This window comes from Perna viridis, chromosome 2, assembly GCF_037379345.1.
Source record: "Perna viridis isolate PV_CMFRI_1.1 ecotype Kerala chromosome 2, ASM3737934v1, whole genome shotgun sequence".
Lineage (NCBI taxonomy): Eukaryota > Metazoa > Mollusca > Bivalvia > Mytilida > Mytilidae > Perna > Perna viridis.
Genome location: NC_142446.1, coordinates 56,461,640 through 56,489,623, shown reverse-complemented (window position 1 = coordinate 56,489,623; position 27,984 = coordinate 56,461,640). Strand labels below are relative to the sequence as shown.

The following is a 27,984-nucleotide window of genomic DNA, read 5'->3' as shown; positions in this document are numbered from 1 at the left end:
AGAATAACCTTATTAAAAAATAAGAAGAAGATATCAAATCTAAGTCACTTGATATACCCATCACTTATTTCAGAACACAGAAATAAAAAATCATAAAACAATAAGGGAACTTTCCTTCATGATGACAAAATTGTATGAAAATAATAATCATAGCACGTTAGGGGTTAAACAGACTGAATGTAATACAGCTATTTAAAAACTCAAAACAAAACTTCTTGTTTTATATTTATTAAAAACATAACCTTTAAATTTAGATTATGAAATATGAACTGATGAACAATGAAAACAAGTGAAAAAACTTAATAAAAACAAAAATATGAAAACATACAGACAAAATGACATACAGGACATAGAATACATCTTACACCAAAAGCAACATGATTTATAATCAAATATAGCAAAATATATAGATATTTATCTACTTCATACTGACATGACTATGGTAAATGCCATGCACATGTACAGTGAAACCTGTCTATACCAAACAGGGAATTTGAACCTGTGTAAACCAAACATCTGGGACCAGTTTCGTAATATATTTCCGCAAATCCTACCTCAACTCAAATTTCAACCAGTCAGATCCCTTGAAATTGAATATTTGAGGATGCCTCTAGGATTTGAGGAAAATCTCAATTTGAGAATTTTTATGAAACCAGACCCTGCCTTCCAGACTTGAGTTTTTTTTTTTTATTTCCCTGACTACCCTTCAGGTCTCACAAAGAATGAATACCTGCCTTATTCTAACAAATCTGTAGTCATACAGGGATTCAGTTTAGACTGGTTTCACTGTAAAAAAAATCTACTTGTAATTACCTGAGGTAGGAGCTGTCAAATTGTAGGACTGCTTAAATGTATTTTTCTGAATGTCTTTTATTACACAATATATAATATTTTTCCCAAAAATAACAAATTTTACAGTCCAGAAAAAAAACAGCCAAATTCTACATTCAAAATCTTGTCTGTTGATTTTATAAAATAAAATGCAAATTCTGATGTCAATTCATGCAGTCAGAAAAGTGCATGTGGTCACATGACACATGCATGCCTAGCACTATCAATATTTGGTGCAGTGAGCCATGAAATAACAGTATATATCTCTTAAAAAAGCACTTCTCAAGGTGTTAGTATAAACCTAGTTGCACATGATGTCATTGGATATTCAAAAAAGAGCTTCAACATATGGTCTGGTGAAAAATTATAATAGATAAAAAAACATATAACTTACCCAAAACTATTACCGTAACATTTATGGGGTAGGTTGTTTTATTCTCACTTTAAATGTTTCATTATGAGGATATTGAGACAAATATGCATATGTATAATCATTAGCTGTTGTTTTTTTTTTATATCTGTACACGTTATTTACATCATCCTGGAGATAACATCTGAATTAATTAAGAAAACTATATGTCAAAGGCTAGGTTCATAAAGAAATAATTTCAAAAGTGATGATTCCAGTTTTAAGTTGCGCTGAAAATTTAAAAAATAGATTATTTTGATGGAACAGAGCACATTTTGTATCAAATTACATGTAATGGGCTAGGGTCATAAAGAAATATTTGCAAAAAAGGTGATTCCAATTTTAATTTACACTTAAGTTTTTAAAATAGATTATATAGATGTAACTGAGCACATTTAGTGTCTTTATGAAGCAAATCTACTGATACAGCAGCTTCAATTTCTCATGGAAATACTTGTTCTCAAAATTGAATTGTTTCAATAATTAGTACATTCAAATATCAAATCAAAATTTTATTCAGACACATAATACCATAAGTAACTAATAGTTTAAGTGTCCTTTTCATGATTCTCATTCATTCACATTCATTTCATAGAAATAGTAATGACAAAATTACTTAACTGATTGGCAAAATCTAGGCAATAGTCTTAAGGAATAGTCAAAAGAAGAAAATTCCATTTAAAGAGGTAAACCTAAGGTAAGGGATAAAACTCTTTAAAATCATTGGAATATTTGTACTAAGGCTCTTTTTATCAATCTCATGTAAGCATCAAAGTAACTTGGATTGATTTCATTCTGTTTCAAATGAAAGCGTGAAGGCTTAGGTGAAATTGAATGTGATACAAACATATCACTGATTTCAAGAATTATGCCCCTAATCCCAGGTCTACCTCCTTAATGGAAAAAAAATAAAAAGTTGGTAACAACCCCAATGGTCCTAACTTGGTACAGGTATTTCCTATAGAAATGGTGGGTTATAGCAAGCTGGACTTTGCATTATAAAAGGCAGCAAAAATTGCCACCAATTAAAGTTTGTAAAATCAGTAGTCAAAACAGTGCAAAAGATTGATGATATGAAAAGCCATCCTCTATAATCTCACAAACAGATTCCAAGACATTTTCATCCATTTTTCAGAAAATAACAATTTCCAAGCAGCTAAACTGACTAGAACATACATCTCTATTAACGAAAATAGGATAGTATAATCAATTACATTTATTATCATTTTCCAACACGTTTAGTACATAAAACTTTGTCTAATGTAATTTCGATATTTCTGACTATTTAAACTGTCTGATTCATTCTAATATATAAAGTAAACCATTTTAAATTATTGGTAAATGACTATAAAGTACTGAAGAATAAATAAAGAGTTCAGATTTAAAAACCAGATTTTTCACCATATTGATATTCATATTATATCACACACAAAATTTCATGCAAACAACTGAGTATTTTTTTAAAAACATGTATAAAGCATTTTATTTACATTTATATATGCTTCAATACTTTTTATGAGAAAAAAAAACTACTGTGTTCATGGATCGTCAAAATTTCCTTCACTGTATAAACCAGAATAAATAATGGTGGGAAAATGATGGGGTGGGGTTGTATGAGCAATTTAATTATATGTGCCATTCATTCAAGCTTAACATCCTACTATTCACACAACTGTAAAATTTTCAAATGATTTAAATACAGTGAAACCTGTCTAAACAAAACAATTACAAAACCTTCAGTATGAGAGAGGTTTGGTATAGGCAGGTTTTACTTTACAATACAGAACACATGTAACAGTAAAATATTTTGGTCCAGTCAAGATTGTAAAGGTCTTTACATTTAAACTCTGGCTTCGAAGTTAGACTGTTAAGTAGCACTCCAGCTAAGAATCATGCAAAATGTGATACACTGTTGGAAAGCCTACACTATTTTTGTTTTTGATATTTTGTTTAAAATGATAACCAGAAATTAATACGTGACTTTTCGTAAAACCCTTGGTCTTAGGAAAAATGTATTGAAGATTTCAAAAAAAGGAGATAATTCTGTAAATGACACTGAAATACAGTAGAAACTATTGGATATTCAAAGTGAATTATCTCTAAAGACCAGACAAATTGGAATGAATAATTACACATTTCATCATATGGATCCATAAAGCAACTTAATAACAAAAAAACATGTGTGGCCTTTTTGGGGGTGTATCATATATATTACAAAATTCTTACAAAGACTGCTACTTAATACCTATAAACACATAAAATTATTCAGTAGAACACAAGTTTTGTTATCAAATACATGTATAAGTGTAGAGAATTGGCAGATATAAACATGATTTGGCCCCTAAAATTCAAACAAAACAAAAATAACCAAAAAACTTGGCAACATTTACTTTTACACAGATGGTAAGACAAAAACAAACAATGAATACATGTACAGATGTATATTATACAGGTGGTTAGAAAAGAACCGACAAAGATTACATGTGCAATACATGTACATTATACATTTGTATATTTCTATTATATTATAACAATTTTTCTATAGCTACAAGAATTGATACAGAATTTGTGAAGCTGATATAAATAAACAACTACCTACAAAAGATGCATGACAGACTATGTAACTATTAATAAGGTACAAATTTAAAATATAGCGCCATTTTATTATTGTCTTCAATTTGCATAGATTAAACTGATTTTCCTAGTTTAGCCCAATGACTTGATCATTGTTTTATCAAAATAAATGTCAGCGTTCTGTAGATCTGAAGGTAATTCTTTTTATAAGATGGTGGCAAAATAAAATCCAAATATTAAGTGTCAAGTCCCTGTAAGAATCGGCCATTAAGTGAAACGGTATGAAAAAAACCATCATTTTGATAGTGTAATTTGACTATTTGCACCATCAGAATCAAGGAAAACAGATAAGATTTTCCATATCATGCTGGATCATTGAGTTACAGTTTCATTAGAATGCACTTAAAATGAACATTTCAAGGGCAGGTAACTCTGTCAAAAACCTCCTTAATCTAAGATTCTATTGAAAAATGTCTGCGCAAAGCCAGTGATTTAGAGATCAAATAATGGTCTTTTCAAATAGAAAAAGTATCCTTTGAGTGATATTACACTGTCAAATGCGTTGGGTTTTGACATGCATGTTTCTGATTTTTCCCATTTTGTTTGATTCTTACTATAAAAACTAACACTTAAAAAGACTAACCTTCATAGCTATGTTTTTGCATCTTGTTCCATTGTTTGGTAGGAAAGGAAACAGAAAATGAAATATCAGGAAAATGTGACATTTTTGAAAAAAAAACCATCATCAAAATTTTACAACAAAGTGCTGCTAAATGGTCCATTTATGTTAATGTTTTCTACAAGATATCTTTATAATACTGAAACATGTACCAAAAAAAAAGATTTTAAAAAAGTCATTTTCTACCTATTGTAAACCAACTTAATTTTGCTAATTTTGTAAACAAGAAAATGTTAAAATGTATAAATGTATTAATTTTCACAGCATACTAATTTTTGCAATTTTTGTGGTAGACAGAAAAGCCTGTAACAACAGTACCTGCGAAATTGATTTTAAACAATATATAACGCTTATCATTTTTTGAAACTGAGAAAATTGATACTTACAAATATAGACACAATCCTTAAAAATTAAACAGCTAAAATTAAAATGTTGATGGTAACATAGCCATTTGAAATCAATGATCTGCATGAATCTTGCTGCTATAAAAAGCTATAAAAATTTAATCTATTGTAACATCAATACTTAATTAGCAGCATTTTAATTAGCACTATTATTATGGAAAATTGTCACATTATAGTGTATACAAAATTAACCTATATATTGTATGGCAAACGAACATGATACAGAAAAAACACAAAACCACTTACATGTATATCAACCAGACATTACATGTGACTAGAGCAGTACAGACCTGATTTTATGAGGCCAACAAACAAAGCGGAAAGATCGGAAGTAAATATACATTAAAAAAAAAAGAATCATAACAGTAAAATCCAAATTTGAAAAAGTGGAATTCCACTTTAAAGCACAAGAAAATCAGGTTTGACAGTAACCAGATAAATATGGATAATAGGTATGAACATGATTTACCAAAATACAAAAAAAACAGGTATCTTTTCCCATGAGTCAGCATAATTTGGAAGTTAGGAACATGATCTTTTCCTTACCTCCAAAGAAACAAATAGTATTCATAAACTAAACAAAATAATTTTTTTATTAAAAAAATTGTTTGTACATGGAAAGACCTGAATTCTTGTAAGCACTTATAAACTTAAGTTTACATAAGGCATACTAAACCAAACTGTCTTATTCTCAGAACAACATCTCTGTTAAAGAGTTGTAAATGAAACATATTTAAAATATTTCTATAACATCTATTTACACACCAAAAACAACATTTTACTGCCCTATATTGTTTTTATATAAAAAGCAACTCCTACATATGGCACCAAAATGGTTTCTAAACTGAATTATCCAAGAGGCAACTTTAACTAGAAATACTATTAAAAAAATGGATATCCCAATATCTACTCTAAATATAAAACCCTCAATTTAAATTATATCCCCTTACAAAGCTATCCAAACATGATAGCATTCTCATATTTCATCGAAATCATTTGACCATGGGGAACAAGTTATGCTGACTAGGTATACTGATTGACACAATATGGTGATTCCTATAGCCCCCTAAAAATTGTTTGCAGTTTTAACGAAGCAGTGAATTTACTACTATGAAAGTTTTTTTTATTGAAGTTGCAATTGCTTTATATGATATCTCCTGTTTTGTTTACATTTTGTGCTACTTACATGTATACCTGGAACTGAACAAAATTGCATTCACAATTGATTAAGATAGGTGAGCACACATTTTGTATAGATCGAGTTAAGTATACATAGTTAGTTTCATAAAAAATACTTGATCAACAAAAGAAAATAGGAAGGATAGCATTTTAAGATATTGTTCTGTGAACAACTAGGTTAGTTAAGTATGGCCTAACATAACAAAACAAATTCAAAATTGTTTACAAAGCATACAAATGTTAGACTCCTACAGCGCCATAGTCTTTATTCCACTCCTCATATTTCTGTAATGTTCCCTGAGGTACACTTCTTCTTATTCTCCGTAACGACTGCATGAAGTCTTGTACACTGATTTTTCTCACCTGAAATGTGAAAATGGCAATTTCTTTACATAAACAGTTTTTTCACAGCACATTGTGCATATCTATGTTCAGGCATTATCACACGATCACAAATTCACTTCTGGAATTAACAAGCATTCTGAGAGTATTGCCATTAATAAAGTCCCCTACCTAAAGAAAAATCTGTTGAAGAGAACAGAATGTGAACTTCATGCATAATTTGCTAACAAATAATGTGCCGAAAACTGAGCAATAATTTTCTTAGTCAAAAGACCATGAATCAAAAAAAAATTATGGATTAGAACAATATCGGAACTTGATCTGTAATTTGTCATTGTAAAGCAATGTACCAAATATCAAATGTATATCAGCAAGTATGAGAAAAAAATGTGGAAAACTGATTTGCACAACTGACAGATGGACAGAATGCAAACCTTAAATTCCCGTTGGTAAAAGTCACCAGTAAGGGACTAATAAAGATAAGTTATCTCCCTTTCATCATGTTCCATCAAAATTTAAATATATCTACTGCTAAAATGTATTAACAGTTTTTTTTCTAGATTTTATGCCTCTTGAAAAGTAGTAACTGACTGCTACTGGTATTAATCTTGACATACATAATACTATTATGAACACAGACTTACAGATTCTGCCTCTACAACTTTAACTTCATGAGCACTCAAATCTGTGAAAAAAAGCAATTAAAAAATTAACTATAAAAGATTTTTACATCATCAATTTAAAAACATTTATATATATTGGATGCAACTGTTAATGGCAATATTATAATATTAATGACTTTAATATAAGATGCTCTCATGATTTATCAACTACAGAAAATGTTATATTCACCAAGCCGTAGGGTTAATAAATCACGATAGCCACTTATATATATCAAAGTGATTAATTATTTTATTATATGAAACAATATGTTTGTGAGATTATACTTTCGTATTCTATTTTTAGGTTAAAACCATATGCTATTTAATGCCACATGACTGCTATTAATCTAGTTTTAGCGTAACTGAACGACTGTTAAGATTTAACAAGACCTGAGAAAACAGAAAAATATAAATAACCTGCATTAGGAACTTCACATTTTAACAATTTCTGTCTGTTAAGCACTTTTTAGGTCCAAAAAGTAAGGAAATCAGGAAATAATTTTCTTAAAAATCAGAACATTATCAGGAATTTTTGAACATAAAAAGTAATGTAATAATACAAAATTCCATGAAAATGGCCACCTTTCACCCTTCTAAGTAAGAGCTTTCTAGAAATGTAGCAATTTGTGAAGCAACAATTTGAAAGAAGTTAGAACACTTTGAGTAATATACTTAATAAAGGATATGTAAAGTCATAATTTCAATGTTAAACAGCAACCCAATGAATACCGTACACAATATCATTCTTCATGATATACATTCAGTTTGAAATACGTATAGGACAAGAATGTTAAGGAAGCTTTTCACGGTCCAGACTATCAATATGTTGATTAGTAGTCCAATATTGTTAGATATTGATTTCGAAATATGACAGTGACTTTAACTTTTGTTAGAGAAAAAATGATGAATAATCCGCACCTCTACTTGCAAAACCTATTTTGGGGCAAAGAGAAATGAATTATACACAACTGTTTAGTGTAACATATTTAGTAAAAACCCACAGTAGTATAAATACTCTACAGTTTTCACATGGATGTTACAATATGAAGAACAGGAGTGCTTGTACATCTCATTGACAACTTCACTGTAGAGAATATAATAAAATACCAATAATGAAAGTCTTTCCATTTTATCTTAGGGCTATTCCCCAAAAAAATGTCTCCAGGGGCTAACACAGCTGATTTATTAATGTGTTGGTTGGGGTGTAAAATTAAAAAAATCTCATGAGACAAATGTATTGCATCTTAATTTTAATATGTTGGTGGTACCTCTAAATATCATGGGCGTTCTGCTCTCTGGACACACTTTTTTATGGAATAGCTCTTATGAATACTACATACCTCTGATGGGACCTAGAGCAGCATCTTTAGCAAGTGCATTTAAATCACTCCCAGAATATCCATCTGTTAAACTGAAATTCATAATATAGATGGTTAAGAAACTGAGTAAATTATATTGTAACATTTGCCTAGATTTGTAAATAATAACATTGTAAATATACCGTATTCATTAGCCTGAATTTGTTTTCCTTCCTTTGGTAGATATTTAACATAGAAAACGTTGAATCTTGTCTTCAAAATAACTGAAACACACATGTTAAAATAAGTAATCCGGTTCTATATTCTTAGTTATTATTTTGTGCTTTTATGCCAGAGCCATTAATGTCTTAATCTGTATAGACAGTATTGTTTATCATATAGCAGAAAATTTTATGTATTATTACTATCTTGTACTTCCCAATCCTGCATGGATTACAATACTTCTATTCAATCACTATTATTAATGCTGCTTTGGGTATGTTTACATTTAACTGTAAAGAAATGTTGTAAGACCAAGAACAAGCAAACCAATGAGAATTAGGATTACAACCATCCAGATCAATACTTACATTTCAATAAGGATGTTTGCTGGTCATGTTCAGATATTTTTGTCAGATATTCAGACTCCTCTGATTTTATCCATTTCATTGAATTATTTTGTTTTGCCCAGTGACCCCAAGTTTTCATTTCATAATTTCATTAACACACCTTAACAGTTATTTGGAAAGTTTTTATGAAATCCTTGTTTTTTCTTCAGTCTTTTTAATTGATAAAACCAAAGAAAAATCAAGAAAAATCATTTTCCCGCCATTATTTTAAATGCATGTACCTTAAAAGTGAACACACTAACCCCTCTATTTTTTCTGCTTATTTTGTTCCAGCATGAAAGATCTTAAAAGATTTCACAACCCTATGAAATCCTTGTTATTATTAGATAAGAGAAGCAAACATCCTTAACTGTTCCTCAGCAACATGATCCTCATAAAAAACATTTATAAATTACCTCGCTATCTGATCTAACTCTGTTTCAGACAACGGATTTCCTTGTTTTGACAATAAATGTTTCAGAAGAGCTCTTCTAGTTCTACTACATGGCATCTGTACATATATTCTTTTAGCAAATCGCCTGCAAAAAATGTGATATAAATATCTAGTGGACAGAGATATACATGCATTGTTTCTTTTTATCAATTTAGATTATAGATTAGAAATGATAAAGCAATAATAAAATGTTGTCTTTGAAGTAACAGTAATTTCAAACTACTATTCAATCTCTGAAAAGAACTTTAGGCAAATTATGATGCATTCATTCAAAACATTTTGGAGCTCAGATTTCCTTTTTCCAAGAACTTTTTTCTTTCATTGTGATTTATGTTCCACTAATTTTGCTCCAATCTTGTAAAAAGGATTTATAAAATACCTTAAAACAGCATCGTCAAGTTCTTGTGGCCTATTTGTAGCTCCCATAATTAAAACTTTATCATCTGAACAACCATTCACCTACAAGAAAAAAAATATTGCAAGACACTCAACTGATTTGTTTACCTAAGTCTCAAATACATAGAAACCTGTCTAAACTGAACCCTTAATAATCTGAAAACCTGTATAAACCAGACATTTGTAATTGTCCCTTTATATCAGTTTAAATGTGCTTTGAACCTTGGTAATTGGAACACCTGTCTTAACAAGCAATTTTAAAGTTCAAAGGGGGTTTGGTTTCCTTGTGTTTACATTTACCAGTAAGAATGATATGTAAAGTCAGGGGGGTTGTAATTGTGTCACAGTGTTTATATGTTAGGGCTTTGGTCTTTATAACTATGGAAAATTTCCATTATACTATAAATGCACTGGTAGTGTGGCAATATACTCCAAGGTAGTTTAACGGTAAGGCACTGTTTCATAAAGAACATTAGCCATTCAACTAAATATACTATTTATTATGGACAAACAGCATAAATATAACTAACAATAACATTTATAAGTTATTAAATCCCACTAGAGCGCTAGAGAATAATCGGGGACCCCCCTATTTGGTTTGTTTATAAATACTAAACATGACTACTATAGCAGAACAGGATTATTATTCTTGTGGGAACTGGGTCTGGTCAACAGGTCGTAAACTACAATCGTTATATATATGTATATATGGGTTACGTACACAGGGAAATAATTCAACCTGGTGGTTGGTTGAGAAAGACTGTGCTGAAGCACTCTGGTCACTTATAAAAGGTTATTCTGGTATCTAGCCCTGGTAACGGGTCACAGTCTCCCAGAAGCCGATGATGTTGGGGGTTTTGTACTCCCTTGGAACTACTGATTGGTTGAGTGCCCCAGTCATGGTAACAGACGCCGCACATGTGTAAAAACAATAAATGGGGGAAATATCGGCAGCGCCCAGTGATTTAACCGGTACATGATACAATAAAAAAAAATGGCCGCAATGGAACTTATTCTGGGGTAACAATTTCTCCCTTACACATGAAATGACGGGTGAGAAGCAGGACTATAATGGGAAGGACAAACTAAAGAGAGGAATTGACTACGGGAGAAAACAGTGAGAACAAACTTGTACTTATGAACTTTCCAAAAATACATAATACAAACAATGGCATGCAAAAATATACATAATGAGGTAATTGTGAGTGTCTACAGTTATCACATTAATGTTCCACTCAAGCTATAGAGAAAACAAGAAAGAAAGTGCTTGAGTAGAACCATAGGTTACCGAACCTTTACATCAAGTCTAAAAGTCTTACCCTTAACATGTTACTGATAAATCTTAATTCTTCTATTTACAGTTTCTTCTTACAAGAAGTAATTTCTGTGATATAAGGTAAAAAGTGTGAAAATCCTCAATTTTTATGGGAAAAAGGCAATAACTCCTCAAAGAAGTCATATAACTTTGGTCCTGTAGAAGATAAATGCATTCCATAACACTACTAGTAATATAATTTTAGGCTATGCCTATGATGACTGGAGTTCATTCTTTGTTTGCAGTGCACCACCATGTTACTATGGGAGAAGTCTCATTCAGTGAGGAGAATGTGCTTAATACATTTCTACACAGCAAATAATTTCAAAATTATTATTAAATAAATAAATATAAAATTGTATCCATTATGCACAGCACCTCCACACTTGCGCTATCGTTTACTTCTGTGTCGACAAATTTCATCACTTTCATCAGAAAGCTATTCATAGTTCTGGTCTTACATTCTTCATATATAGGACATCGCTGACACTCCATCCATATTAATTAAGTGATCAGTGATCAGTTTACAAATAGACTAACACAAAGGATTTCCTACAACTGACATTACTGTTCAATAGAGGATATTTAAAGTATATGAAATAATAAAGTAGAATAATCATAAATTTACAACATTTGTTTGGAACCCAAAAAACATTTACCCGGTAATCCATGAATTTAATAAATGTTTAGTTGAACTTACACCATCAAACTGGACTAAAAATTCTGTTTTTATTCTCCGACTAGCATCATTTTCTCCTTCTCTTCTTTCACACAGCAATGAATCTACCTCATCTGTTGACAAAAAAAATTAACTATGTATTCTTTTTTTAAATATCCTGTTACATTTTTAAGCACATGACAATATCAATTTATGAAAATGATAATTGCCAATGCAGCATATTTGAACACATTCATTAAATTCAAACACAGTTGAAAAATGTTTATCCTTCAGTCCAGTTTGGTCTAGATTTGGATGAATTACAGGGATAATATATGTGTAGTTAAGTAGCACTCCAGCTAAGAATCATGCAAAATGTGATTCATGGGTGAAAAGCCTACATATTTTTATTTTTGATATTTTGCTTGAATTGCCATAGTAAACAGAAATTAACATTCAGCTTTTCATACAAGCCATGTTCTTAAGAGATAAAAATTATGTAGAATGAACTGTAGATTTCAAAATTAAGGGAGATAACTCTGCAAATGACACTCAAATACAATGGAATCTATTGGATTTTCAATGATGATTATCTCCTATGAGCAGACAGATTGGAATGAATAATTACACATTTCATAATATAGACCCATAAACAACTTAATTACAAAAATAAAAATATGTAGCCTTTTTTCAGGTGTATCACATTTTTCAGATTTTGCATGATTCTTACAAAGACAGCTACTTAACTTCATGGAACATAATTGGTCTTACCTTTCGTTAAATAACAATCACCTGGTGAATTCCTCAGGTAATTAACTAGACAATTGACAAAGATATCTTGACTTTCTATCACACTTAGATTGAAATACCTATTAAATCATAGAAAGTTTAAATCTCCTTGTTATTTGTCCAGGTAACTACTCAAAGACACTATAACAGGTAATTGTCATTTAACCTAGTGAAGACCAACCCTACTTTCTGAAGTTTACTATAATACTCACTGTAAAAATGAATTTGTCAATACTGAATATTGGACTGATTCTGTATTGAACAAGAAAAAGACATTAATTTTCATCAACCAATGTGGTTTGGACAGGGCTGAACTAATAAAGAACTACTTTCAGTCATTATTTTATATTGGACAAGCTTGTTCTGTATTGAACTAGTGAAAGAAGAAATAAAGCCAAGTAGCTATTGATACTCAGTCAGCTGTTCTTAGATCAGGCAAAAACAAAATAAAATCCTGACCTACCAACCAGGAATCTGTTACCCTGGTAATAGGTAACTATATTCTTGTTTGCTCAAGACAGACCATTATGAAAAAAACATTTCACAAATTCATACTTTCATATTTGTTGCACTTAATACATAACATACCCATAAATACTATAGAAGGCTGTAATTCTCTTGCCAGTGCAAACATAGCCCTAACTAACTTTTCTCCTTCTCCCACCTGTTTACATATAAGTATAAAAGCTTCTACTTTAACCATTTAAGTTCATACTTTCATGAAAAGTAAGTTTTAATAACATACATGTACATAATGAATAAAATTTATGTAACTGCCAATAAGAATATGTATGAAAATTATTGAAAGAAATTGAATTGAAGAAAATCAATTTCATACATTTTTTAAGCAAATAAAAATCATTAATAATCCATTTTTTTAAAAGTGGCATATCCAACCAGTTAGTAAACCCCATGAGGGTTCTTATGCATATGCAAAGGATGCTTACCCTACTGGTGCACCTGGTCCATGCTCCCAGTTTTCATTGGAATCTGCGTTTCTCATTTCTTTTTTTCTTTGTACGTGTTATGTTCTTTGTTGTGTCTATTTTCCCTGTCTAGTCTTTATCCTTGGATTATATTCTTTTGATTTCTGCTCAGATCTTGGATCCCTTAATTTCTCTTGAATAAGGTTACATGGTATACAAACTTAAAAGTTGCAAATCATTTTTATGATGTTCCGTCTTTTCAATTTTCAGATGGGACCAATGTTTCAAACACCTATCAAACAAGGATTCTACCAATATAGTTATCACCATCAGCCTTTGTTTTGTCAAAATCTATAAGTTCAGAATATTTGCTATTTGAAATGATCTACATCTACATGTTGTTTCATTTATACAATGTTGATGTTATATATGTACAAGATGTGAAGTCCTTTCTACATAATCCAAAAACCTGTCTAAACCAGACACCTTTTTAAGTCATTTTTTTAACCAATTTAAATGTATTTTATTTTCAACCTTAGTACAAGTAAGCCAAACAAACAAACAAAAATCGAAGTGCAAAAGTCCCAAAACTCCTGAAAAGTTTGTCGAATCAAAATTGCAGAACAATATGATCAAGTACAAATAGCGACAAACAATCATACAAAGTTCGAACAAAATCCATCCTGATGTTTCCAAGGAGTTGCGTCCACAAGTTTGACCGGCTGGATGGATGGACAGACACCAATATTTCTGTGTCCCCTTCAGTGTAGCAGTGGGGGAACAATAAAATATAGAATCATGATCGCTTCCCTTATGCACAGAACATAGCAAGGGAAGAGCCTTTGAACACTGGTGGTTCCATGCTATTCTTTCTTCATTTTCACCCAAAATTTGCAATAAATTAACAAAATTTTCCAACAAAAAGGGGAAGCTCCAACCCCTCAAATTCCCTGGATCAGCCAATGCATAGCAATGCTACATTATAATTATTTCTCATAAAAAATACTATTTTGATATGAATTACTGGGTATTAGATTTTTTTCTGAAGTGAAGAACAACTATATGTATCACATCTGCATACAAATAATTGTACCTACACATAATGTATGTACAAATATAATGTGTACTAGTATATATACAACGATATATATCGTACTCACCCATTTTGATGTTAAGCTTGAGGCACTGATATTGAAAAATGTGGCACTTGATTCATTGGCAACTGCCTTTGCCTACAAAACGTTATAATAAAGACTTCATGAAAGCTATATAAAAGGTTATAAAAGACTTCATGAAAGCTATATAAAAGGTTATAAAAGACTTCATGAAAGCTAGCCAACCTCTTGGATTTCAGTTTTTGCAACATGGTTTTTTAACTTGTTTGACTGAGACTCAATTTTGACATTAATCTTTTCAACCATTACAATATCTGAAAAATATAATACTTACAGACCTATGAATTTTGCCATGTCTGGTGTTTTTTTGTGGTGATACACAATAAAATATAGGTACTTCTAAAGTATCATACTTTTTCTGGTGATCGATTGTTTTTTAGCATTTTCTAGTAATTTTGTTACATCACATGTGCATTTTTTTTCTTTTTGAATACATTTATTAATTGAATTTCATATTCAATACTTTTTTTCAGCCGTCTTTACTTACCAACATAGTTTTTCCATTTCCAGGAGGACCAAACAATAAAAGCCCTCTAGCAGGTGCTCTCAAACCTGTAAACAACTGTTCAAAGAAAAAAATTCAATCATAATAATGAACAATTTTTCTTATCTTTCTTTTCGATGCATGTATTAAGAAAAATAGGTCAATAAATATTCATGTTTATCTAATAAGTAATTTATCATCTTGTAGGTTTTGAATGTACTGGTATTTACGCTTGAAACGAAATCTCTGCTTATTTGTACTTCTTTGTAACATTTATTATCTTTGAAATTCGAGACTTCCTTTCAGTAACAATGTAACATTTAATATACTTGCAAAGGATCCATTCATTATATGTTAGCTAAATATTGTGGTACTTTTCAGCCAAGAATAGGATATTCATGATTGTTCATTAACTCTTTACTCAATTGTGCCATTTTTTACAGGAATGCACACATGATCTGTATCAACCTGTGGGTGAGATGAGGAAATCTCACACAGCTAAAAACAGGAATCTTCTAGCCTCTTTCTTGAGATAATAGTTGAGACTTACTTCAGGTCTGACTGATGGAAGTATTACAATCTCATGTAAGGCTTGTTTGGCTGCATCCTGCCCAGCTGTTAGATGAAACAAAAAGCATGCAAAATCATTACATCACAAAGTTACGAGGTCAACAATGCATGTCCTATAAGGATGAAGAATTTGAAAAACAATTTGTTTAGCAGCAGCCAAGTAAAATGACATGAAATTCAGACAGACTGACTGACAGATGATGTGAATCCAATTATCCAGTATATCATTTCCTCTTTGAGTGTGGGTACATTTATCAAAACTAAAATTGTTATAAATACATGTATTAAAAATCTTTTGTTCTAATTTTGTATATCATTTTTAAATGATAACTAAGTCTTGCTTGCTCACTTGAAGGTGCTGTAACATCAATATTTTTTTCAATAAAAATAAACTTTTTCTGGTGATTACTACTAGTACTGAAAACCTGTGATTGAGCTCTTACCTATATCATTAAAATCTACTCTAGGGCCAGTATCAATAATCTCTCCAAGAATTGTCTCTGCTAATTTCTTATCTACATTTTTCAGTTTCAATTTATTTATATCTATCTTTTTTGGACGGTTTCCAGATGACTGAAATAAATGACAGCCTACATGTACAAGACAGAAAATCATTCACAATATTTTAAGTATAGTCAAATCTGTTTTATTCATCATCTCCATTCAGCAATAAACTAAAAATCACACATAATGTGTATAAGGCATGGCTAATGTAGGAAAAAAACAGATTTTACTGCATTAACCAAGTATTTATACCTGATAACCTCCAAAAATAACCATCAAAGTGTTTGTAAAATTTACCTTTTTAAGATAATGATAGGTCAAATTTAGTTGAAAGCACTATGGAAAAAATGGTGAGAAAATTTGATGGCACTTTTTCCTTATATAAGCTGTCAAAAAATATCTACATCACAGATGCTTCAGAATAAATTTATATAATTTCTTAAAGTCTGATCAAGAATGATACTTAAAAGACAATGAATAAAATAACCCTATGTAGTTCTATGTAAAATTAACTTGTTTATAAAGACCACCTGTCTTATGTGACTACAATTTTGCTGTTTTGAAAGTTACTTAAGGCAGATTTGACTGTACTTGTTAGAGAGCAGTGAATGAATGCCCAAAAATAATGGACTCCATGTTTTCATTTAATTTAGTTTACCCTTCTATTGTTAGATTAAACACATAAATTGCTAGTGAATCATATGACATTTAGACTCAAATTTGGTCACTTAAAATGCCATTAAATAAAAATCCATGTAGCATTCATTATTGAGATTCAAGCCCTGTATGAGTTTTTTTCACAAAATCAATAAGTCTACTTTTCATATGTGAAATGTACAATAATAAAATTATCATAGACTGAGAAAGCTTACAGATTCTGAGTTAGTTCTGGCATGAGTTCTGTGATTAGAAGGAGAAACACCAGGTCTATTTCCTCGGTTAGGACTGAATGTCCGTGGCAGGCTGTTGCTTTTGTGAACACCGATTGGCTGCCTCATTGGTTTTATTGGTTTAGAAGTCACTAAATAATAGAAAATGTTTTAAAAAATTAATTATTAAATTGCATGCATTGTTATGAAAGGTACCAGTATACCCCCACTTGTACAGAAAATTGATTTCAGAAAACACTAAAATAGCTTACAACATATGCCCAATCTATAGAAAGTTGCATACCAAATTTGAAGTTAATACATGACTTAGGTGTCCAGATAATTGTCATGACATTCAGATTGACGGACAGAATGATGGACAAATGGATGCTTTTGTGCTAATTTTCTGAACATGCTCAGTTGGTACTTCCATGAGTTAAATACAAGACTTTCCTGTAAAAATTTGGTTGAAAACGGTAGGTGTTTTAATGGGAAACTGTAGCATTTATCTTGTGGAAGTACCTATTATTGTTTTACCACAGGATAGCCATTGATGTACAATGTAGATATTTAACCACTTGCTATTGCTTGGGGTAAAATTATGTGACACAAATAGTCAGTTGTGGTAATACAATGACACCAGTTTTCATGATTTATTTTTTAATTGACTCCAATGCCTTATGGTAGAGGCACGAAACAAAGATCCAATTTCCAATGTACATGTTGATTTTTAAGCTTTTAGCAAACCAAATCTCACAATCCCATGTATCATGTACATCTATTATCAGTAGCAGATCCAGAGGGGTTTTTTTGGTTGCTGGAACTCCCTGTTTTGTTGACAAAATTAGTTGATTGTATGCAAAATTTTGTCAAAATTGAGCCTTGAACCACTCATTTTTTTGGAACCTCCCCTTTTTCAAATTATCTGGACCTGCCAATGCATTACAAAATGATAATGTTAAGATTAATACACATTCTACAAACAGGTAATAATGAATGTTAAACTAGGCCTATTTATGAGTTTTATCATGAGTAGTTGAAATGAAATGAGAGAAAGATAACAAAAGTACATACTGTTCCCTGGTGAAAAAGAAAGTGAGGGGAATGCACTATAGATTTAATAACAATGAAGATATTGGATACATACTTGATAAATCAATACCCATAAACATTCTGTTACAACACATGTTGTGTGAATTTCATGAATTATTCAAGCATGATAAAGAACTGTATTTTATCAATTACAACTAGCCAAAATTGTGATTTTTGTATGGAAGATGTCTGAAAGAATATATTTCTTTAATGTCAAACATCAAAATATTTAGAATATATTTGATTACTAAAATGTGTTTGAATTTATATGCACTACAATAGGTAACAATAAATTAAATGGAAAGATGGTACATTTACATGTAGATGTGGATTATTCCTATAGTTTTAATTACTAATGCTGACTAAGAATACAAGGTACAAATGTAATAGTAAATTTCCTTTATAAATGTCATGAGTTAAAAAAAATTGAAAACAAAAAAATACCAATTATATAGATATTGCAAAATTTACAAAATTTGTCATCATAATGCAGGTGCATGTTTACAGAAAAAGTAAGAGAGAAAAAAAATCTATAGGGAATTCATTAACTAAAATGCTCATGATATAATTGGTTGTAAGAGAATTTTAATTCAGAAATGCCAAATGATCGATAAATTTGCATTACATTTGACCAAATATGTAATGCTATTTAATTAATAAGAATACTTTGAAGTGGCAGATCCAGAACTATTTTTTATAACAGCCTGGAACACACACACCCACCCTTTCTGGACCTCCCAGAACCCCCCTTTTCAAAATCTATGGATACATCATTGCTTTGTCATATCCATCAAATGCTGCCCCTGAATGCTTGAATTTTATCACTGAATTTCATAGCTATGTCTCCTTGCTTTTAACAGAACTTCAAATGTAACTATATTATAAAACTGCATCAGTAATAAGAGAGGTGAGTCTTAAAGCAATAAAATAAAAAAAATTGCATGGTTACCATCAGAAAGCATTCAGTCTATTGTTCTTAACTTAAAGGCGGTCTAAGGATTTAATATATGACAAGTTAGGTTCAAAATCCTTGAAAGAATTTTGCCAGGATGTTAATTGTACACTTTTAAAACAGATAGTAAATTTGGTCTAATTCCTTTGAGGAATGATAATTAATGTGTTTAGAAGGCTCTGGCTCTGAAATTACAGAAGTAGGATGGATGTAGGATCTATGATGAGCTGAATTTTCAAGATTTCAAAAATGTAATAACTTTTTCAAGCATATCACTGAGACCCAACTTTGGGAAAAAAAAGGTGTGAATTCAAAATTTAACACCTTTTTTACCCGTAAATGAATGAAAGAACTTCTTGAACATGCTCATATACTCCACACCCCATATTAAAGGAGGAGCTAATTCAAGGTTTAAGGTTGGAGTTTAATTTGGCCACATTTGATGGAGGGATTTCACTGAACAAATGTTTCAGCAGTACAATTAAGGAAACAAAGTTCAAACGGACATAACTCAATAAAAATTTTAGAGGTAAAAATTTTCTTGAAATATGCACAGCTTCACATTGTGACTTGTCATTTTACTTATTTTTAGTGGAAATCTGTTTATTTGTTTAAGAGGAGTTGGGATGACAAAATGCTTCAGTCATGTACTTCTGGAAACTAAATTCATAATTCCCACAAAATTTGATGGATCCAAATTTCATGGTAAAATATTTGTATAATGCTATGCGAAGTATCATGAAATTCTGTTTAGTAATGTGAAAGATGAGTTGCAATGACAAAAAGAGGACAGACAGACACATCCAAAACATTATACCCTATGCACCTTATTTTCGTGGGGTAAAACTACTTATCAAACTAACCATGGGTTACCTTTAGAACTTTGTTCTGTACTTGGCTCAATATTTTTATTTGGTTGTGACTGGGGTCTTAATCGAGAGGAAAATCTACTACCACAACTTGGACCAACAATGCATGAAGGGTTCTGTTTTCTAATAGGTGGTCTCCTTCTGAAAGACTCCTAGCTGTGCTGGCACTGACTTGGAACCCCAAATGATACATTTAATGAATGAAATGATATGTGAGGCCAAGAAAAAAGTATGTCTGTTTAAGGTTACCCTACCTACCTTATTTTTTTCTGCTTACCCTAGCACATTTTATTGGTACTTTTTATGAAATGCACTAAACTATCATTTTTAAGTTAAACACTAATAAAGTCAAGAAATCTTCCCATAAGTGTCCATATAAAATTATTTTAAAAAATAAAATGATTTTGCCTACCTACTTACCCTATTTTTTCATCCAATGTTACCTTAAACAGACATATTTTTTTCTTGGCCTAAGCAAACAACACATACTGAAAAAGTACTTAAAGTCAATTATTGGTATCAATTTTCTTTATCAAGTTAAATCTACGACTTTAAAATGACTCTGAAATGTCACTATATGCTTTGAAAAAAAACAAAACAACAACAACAAAAAATCATAAATTGGTACCTGATGAGTATAAGTACTTTTACAGTTAAAGCTATATGTCTAAACCAAAGTATTATACTAGAAACACTTATGAAATCCAAACACACTACTGCCTATTTGCTATACAATACTGATACATTTTTATGCCCCATAACATTAAATGATGAGGTGTTATGTGATACCCTCTGAAAAGTTTCAAGTCCCTCCGTCCATCTCCCGTATAAAAACCTCAGAAGATATTAAGATATTATTAGCAATGTGTCAGGTATTATTCAATGTCCCATTAAATGCTCTATTTTTCAATCTTAATACGGGAATAATTTCCTTCACTACTGACTACTTTAAACATTTCAACATGCTTTCAACTGCACCACATACAAAATTAAGAATAGTTATACGTAAAGAAGTACTGTAAATGTAGCAAGAAACGGGGAAATAATCCTACTTCAGGAATTGTTGTTGATAATTCATCTTCAATGTTACTGAAAAAACATTGAGTGTGAAATCAGGAAATTTTGTTTAAATGCAGCAGATCAATTCACTGAAAGTGACTCTGATGTACAATGATTTTTACAATTATATAATATATAAACCAATAGGGTATGTAAGTCTCATTCTATTTTCATTTTCTTTACCGGAATTTACAACGTAGAACGTATTGAAAGCCAAAGACCAATCTGCATTTTATTGTTTACTTCCGGGTACTCGAAACGCTGTACATGTATAACAATGCAAAATCTTCTATTTTATGTTTTTTATTAATACCTTTACCATGTAGAAATAGATATTTGTTATTTTTTATTGGAAAATTTAACACAAAAAGGTGTTTTGCCCTCAACACTGAACTCAACGTTCTCTAAATGACAAGTCTCCATGCTTTTGAATGGTAGACTAGGACCCAATTTTGTGAAATAGACACATGACTAGACTTACATACCCTATTGGATCTTCAAAAATATTGTCCAAAGACTTCCAATTAGTATAATAGTTGAACCAGACAAATCAAAAGGCATGAGTGACTCCAACATCTAAATTTTCCAGATGTGACATTATAATCAAAAGACCTAGTGGCATGGATTTCATAAAATGAATAGTATATATTCTACAAAAAACTTTTAGTTTAGCTTTATTAGTCAAATACTGGTTCCCATTTTAGAAAAGGAAAATGTGCAAACTGAAAAAAGGGAGAACAGAAAGCCAGGTTTCCTTCAGTCAATGATTCAACACATTAAAACAATTTGTAATAACTAAGAAATTCTACCCTATTGATTGATTCTATAAAATGTCGTTTGCGAATTTTCAATGAAATGCTGAATTTTATGTAAAATATACGCTGAAGCAGATATATCTACTGTAAATGTTTTAATTTTTGCTGTGTACTACTTTTTCGCTATTATTGCGGTGCACAGAAAGCTGGAAGAATAGTACCCACGAAATTCATTTTTAACAGTATATAATGCTAACATTTTTTGAAGCCACAAAAATTTATGCCCGCAAATATGTTCAATTGACAGAATCAATGAAAATTAGCAAAAATTCATACGTCTATAGTACTGGTGCCATACACTTAAGTCAGTAAGTACTACAGTCCAATGGATAATATCAAAATATGATGCTTCTTTGCAAGACAAAGGCAGTACATGGAGAAAAAAAATATGTAAACTTATAATATTTGATACAGCTAAGCTGAAATATTATTGAAATCGTTAGGTTCAGTCAAAAAGGGGCACAATTCTCATATCCATAGTGTCATAGTGAAATGCTATCCTTTAAAACAAGGACTTGATGAATTCTTATCTCTTTCCACATGTATCAAACCACAATTTCTATTTACATGCAAAAAACAATATACAAATGTGTGTATGTTCATAAAAAGAGAAGCCATTCTACATCTTTCAATCATTCCCATAATCCAAGTAATTAATATATGTTCCTGATTAGTTACTGCTTCAAAAAATTCTTGACCTGCTAATGCCCTTGATTACTTATTATTTAAAATAATTTTTTTGAGACAGGGAAAACTTGTTTGGTATTAAAGCAAACACAGATTAATAATATAATGCCATGTATACTACAACATTCAGATAACTCTAATAATATTAACTAAAATCAAGAAACAATTCACCATCAGCATTTAAAGCCTACCTCCATTAGCACCAGGTCGAGGTGTTTTAGTTTGAAACTGGGGTTTCTTTGGGGACTGGATTTCTCCCCTCCTTTGTCGGACGGTTATATTGGTATTCACAGGATATAATTGAGAATGAGCCCCATTAGATTCTGGATCATCAAGGATTTCCAATTCTGGAGTAACTGCCAAATTTTGTACAGCTTTTGCTACATATATATGAAACAAATGTACAACACTTAAATGAAAATAAGTAAAAACACACAAACAATGTCAGCAAGCATACCTAAAAAAGCAAAATGGCAAATACAACATATACATGTAGATGTATAACAAATAGAAAAAAATATACACGAACAAGATTAAAATACGGAAATGGAAATTCAAGAACATGTAATCAGAAATTTAGCATAAAATTGTGAAAGGGTTTATATCAAGTTCTTAAGAAGGGTCTGAATGTTAAATTCATAGACATAAAAAAAGAAAGAAACAAAGAAACAACTTCAAATACATAAATGTAAAAACTAAAGGTTTTACAACAACAAATAATTATAAGCAAAATGATGAACATTTATGTAACATTTCATTTACTAAGTAACATGTTTACAGTGTTAAGGCCAGACTAAAAAAATATTTCTGCTTGCCATAACGTGAGTGCTCAAAAAAAGATCTGGTCGGTAGGTAGGTAAATGATATTTTTTCCACCCACATCAATCCGAATCTAAATTTAATTTTCTAAGATATGTGTTATAGTAATACTACCATTACCACTAATTTTTCATTAGTTCTTTATGTCGAAACACCCATCAATAAGACCAAAACAGCTCTTGAGATGACAAAAAAACTACTGATAAAAATCTGAAGATCAGGAAAAAAACGAAAACATAAATTAACTATAATCCACTAATAAACACTTTAAAGTCAGTTTCTAGAGGAGCCAGTCAGTCTATGGCAAACAATAACATTTTAATTTTGACCCTAATGTACAAACTTTTCTTTATGTACATGTACATGTATGTATTTATACCTAGAACATCAAGTCTGTCCTTTGCCATCACCATGTTTGTCACCATTTTCTCCTGTAGTCTTCTGGCTCTTTCCCAAGCTGTACCTAAAATTGATACACTTGGAAATAGAAAGTTTCCATACAATTGTAAAATGTTTTTCATGTGCAAGTACCAGGACTCAGTTGTATACTATAAAATTTCCTCAACTAAAATTTTGACCACTTGGATTGCTTAAAACTACATTTTGTGGATATTTTAGGAAAATCTCAAATTGAGATTTTTTATGAAGCTGAGCAAGCCCAGTACACCATGTACTTGTAAGTTGTCGATTGAAAAACTATTTTGTAGATCTTCAATTCAAAACCAAGATGAGATTTAAAATTTTGCAATTTCTAGGGACTACTCTTGCTTTAGTAATTTGTAGTATTTCAACATGAGAATTTTTATTCAATTGTTATCATAACCGGCTAAACCCAGTGACAATATTACATTGAAATTGTGATTGCTGTGGACGTGCAATTCTTTTCATTGACACTTTACTGAGGATTTTTTATTTTCTTGCAACAGTGGAAGATCCACACAAAAGTAAATTTAAACACCTGAAGACATCCACATTTGTCTAGACTACATATACATGAAGTATAATATAAAAAATATTTAAAATAGCAACCTGAAAGTGAATAATTACCTTCACCATTGCTAACATCAACTGATATTCCCTTTTCTAATTCTATTATTCCTTTCTTGTATAAGTCTATTGCCAAGTCCTTTTTACCTGCGAAATATTTCAAATAAGAGTTTTACACGTGCATGCATGAATTATGGAAACATTCTATATGATTGTAATAAAAATAAATGATAAGTTTAACTCTAAAAATGCATGCATGTACATGTAAACTATACATGTATGTACATAGTATAATGTACATGAACATAATTTGAATATCAGAGGTCATAAATGTAGTATTTTTTCTCTATCATCATGGTTTATGCATTAATACTGTACATTGGCAGGGACTTTATTTTCAACTAACAAGTATCGTTCATCAAAATCCATGCAGTTGTTTGATCAAATTAGCCAATAAACAGTTCATGAACATTGTAAAACTATAGTCCATAATTACCATCATTCTCCTCATCAATTTTCAAAGCTTTTGAGATATACTCAAATGCTTTCCGGTGGTAATGTTTTTGTGAAGCTAAAGCTGGCTCTCCTGGACCAGGTGCTCTGTTCGTCATCTTTGGATTTGCAAGAGGACTTGTGCCAGATTCAGCATCAGATACAGGATTGTTTTTCCACTTTGCCCTAGAAGGAATTGCAGACCTGGACCTGCAAATTATTATTCCTAACACAATCCACAACTGTAGGGCTAAAGTTCGTAATAAACTAAACAGAAAAAGAAGAGGGGCTGCAACTAAGTTCAAATTTCTACGGTGAACACTTTCGTATCCTCGGCCTTGGTTTCGATTCGGCCTCCCTCCTTTATCGCCTTTCCTACGACCACCAAATCGTCCCCTGTCTTTTCGATGCATCCCTCTTCTCCATCATCAAAACAAAATTATGTGTATGACTTGGATAATACATGAATTATGAATTATCGATCTCTTATTTCGATTTTCAATTTGCAGTAGTATGGCGAAGACTAAAACCATGATCTACTTACGGAAATGGAAACTCAGTCTTTCCGGAACTACAAATGTTTGTACGGACGTACTGTCGGAGATTTGTAATGTCCTACCCAATTAAAAAAAGTAAGAGGGTGTCATCAGTTAATACAATAAAACCGATTATTTTTTGTTTTCAAATATGTTGCGAAATAGTCCGTTCCGACGTTATCCCGCCTAAAACCATCGATAGGGATACACCACAGGGGCTCGCTCTCACTATTAAATATACAGCCCGCTAGTATATAGGTTATACACTAGTTGGACTGCATATTTGAAACTGTGAGTAAGCCCCTGTGTATACACAACGGGAGTCTCCTCGTTGGCAGGTATGCACGGACCAACTTTAGTATAAGGCGTTATCTAGCCCGTAGTTCGCCGCTTGTGCATAAACATATCAAAATTTACTATTTTCATAAACATAGCTAATTGTAAACTAAACCATTTCAGCTACACGTCAGTATAATATACGCATTTAATTTATATAGCGGTTATCCCCCAGAAAAAAGGTAAACAAGAGATGGCCATTTGGAATTTAAAAAAGTAGGAACAAACGACCGGTCGTTTGTTTACCGAACCGAACAACCAAAACGAAAGCTGCGGTTGGTTGAAATTAGTCGATAGTTTAACATAGTGTAGTCACGAGACCATACCTGATAACCCTCCCACGCCAGGGCAGACTCCCATAAAATTTATAAAAATTAGAAAATTTTTAAAAATCAATTTTTATATCCAAAATTTGTTTTTACGTGAAAAATCTCTCACATGAACTGGTTTAAAAGGTTAACGGAATTGTTATCAACACTATACATACGACACAACACACAAAAATGCTATTTCAAACTATATATGCATATCAATACATGTATAATGCTATTATCATAATATATTATAAGAAATAACAGGCATTATCACCCCTCCCCCCCCCCATTTTTTAAAGTCTATTTTTACACGCCGTAAAGTGTCATTAATTGATACATGTATATCAATTCTTGTCTTTTTTACTTTTGTTAATGATTGAATGAAGTTTGAAATATACAAAATGCTATATGGTAACAATCTCTGTTATTTCTTTCTTTTTTTTATCACTTGGCGTATTTTGTAAGACTAACTGTTAGTCAGAAATAATATCGAATTAAACTTTCCTTTACTTGATTTTCCTGAACAGATTGATTTCTATTTTATAAGGGATCAAAGCCATCCGCCGCCTTAGCTTTGTGTTCGACCATGCATTATTACTTCAGAACATATGTGGAGCCAGTTTAAAGCGGAAGCCGAACATGTTTGTATCAGTCAATTGATTCAACACTTAGCCACAACCGAACGACTGGTTACTAGTTACTGTTACCACTGTTTGTATTAGCAATTTAATGTCAATATTAGGATAACCATAGTTTATGAACTGAACGAAGGATTTCTAGTCAAACGTCCTATAATGTCATTTGAAACGCCACCTTGGTATGTAACGGTTCCAGCTACCGTTGCCGGAATGTACGCGACAGCAGTTCTCTTTAGAACTTTGTCTACTAAGACCTGTACCTCGAAAGCATTGCTAAAAGGCAAGACAGTGGTTGTGACCGGTGCAAATACCGGGATAGGACTTCAAACTACTCTTGAACTCGCTACACGCCATGCTCGCGTCGTTTTAGCGTGCAGGGATGAAGCAAAGGCACAACGTGCAATTGAATATGTAAAAGCTAAAACAAAGAATGGAGACCTTGTTTTTAAACAGTTGGATCTTACTTCTTTTAATTCAGTCAGAAAATTTTGTGATGCCATTACGAAGGAGGAGAAAAGGATTGACGTTCTCATTAACAATGCTGGAGTAATGAATCATCCTTTCCAACTGACGGAGGATGGAATTGAAATGCACATGGCTATTAACCACTATTCAAATTTCCTTTTAACCAACTTGCTCCTCCCCAAATTAAAAGAAAGTGTTCCATCGAGGATAGTATTTGTTTCATCATCTCTACACCAAAGAGGTTCCATTGATCTGGAAAATCTTAAAGGAAAACAAACAAATGGATATAACAACAGCAAGCTGGCCAACGTGTACTTTGCAAGGGAGCTGAATGAGCAGTTAAAAGGTTCTGGGGTTAGCGTATTTACTGTTCATCCTGGCATGGTTGATACTGATTTGGCAAGACATACATTTTCGGAATTTGCATGGAAGCTCCTTTATCCGTTAAAGTTACTATTGATAAAAACCCCTAAACAAGGCTGCCAAACCGTTCTTCATTGTGCAGTATCGGAAGAACTTGACGGAAAATCAGGAGGTTACTATGGTAACGTTAAAGAAGAACCATGGCCAAATGCATCCTCTGATAAGGAGGTTCAGATTAAACTGTGGAATGAAAGCAAGAATATTGTTGGTCTCTGATGACAACTCATAGACCACTTAGAATGAAGAACTACTATGCATCTTAATTTTTCACTAGTACAACAATGAACAATGGAATCTTAATAGCAGTTTAGATATTTGTTTGCATTTATAGTTTTATAAATATACACCAGAATATTTATTGAAAACGCTTAAAA

At 31.5% G+C, this 27,984-nt stretch overlaps 1 protein-coding gene and 1 pseudogene across 3 annotated transcripts; one reads left to right on the top strand and one right to left on the bottom strand.

Moving 5' to 3' along the window:
* Window positions 1–212: 212 nt before the first annotated feature.
* Window positions 213–25,426, bottom strand: LOC148626162 (spastin-like). Of its 2 annotated transcripts, XM_088569906.1 has the most exons (16): window positions 24,903–25,426; window positions 24,467–24,553; window positions 23,799–23,882; window positions 22,792–22,980; window positions 17,130–17,278; window positions 16,197–16,326; window positions 15,734–15,798; window positions 15,187–15,261; window positions 14,685–14,756; window positions 13,187–13,262; window positions 11,852–11,943; window positions 9,820–9,899; window positions 9,403–9,525; window positions 8,421–8,491; window positions 7,063–7,103; window positions 213–6,439 (listed from the first exon to the last, which is right to left on the bottom strand). In XM_088569906.1, the coding sequence occupies exons 1-16, from the start codon at window positions 25,309–25,311 to the stop codon at window positions 6,317–6,319; spliced, it is 1,866 nt and encodes a 621-aa protein (XP_088426032.1). In that variant the 5' UTR covers window positions 25,312–25,426; the 3' UTR covers window positions 213–6,316. The 2 variants fall into 2 exon arrangements, with proteins under 2 accessions (XP_088426032.1, XP_088426033.1); XM_088569907.1 differs by lacking the exon at window positions 22,792–22,980.
* LOC148626161 (retinol dehydrogenase 13 pseudogene) lies at window positions 25,411–27,984 on the top strand (annotated as a pseudogene). Its single transcript, XR_015919990.1, has 2 exons — window positions 25,411–25,530; window positions 26,612–27,984. The product of XR_015919990.1 is annotated as a retinol dehydrogenase 13 pseudogene (transcript).

Excerpts from the sequence above, each read along its gene's own strand:
- LOC148626162 (XM_088569906.1), bottom strand. The coding sequence starts at position 25,311 with ATGCATCGAAAAGACAGGGGACGATTTGGTGGTCGTAGGAAAGGCGAT. Across the intron at positions 17,279-22,791 it reads TCGACCTGGTGCTAATGGAG|TGACTTCTAAACCAATAAAA; the intron begins GTAGGCTTTAAA and ends TCTATTATTTAG. Across the intron at positions 6,440-7,062 it reads AAGTTGTAGAGGCAGAATCT|GTGAGAAAAATCAGTGTACA; the intron begins GTAAGTCTGTGT and ends TTCACATTTCAG.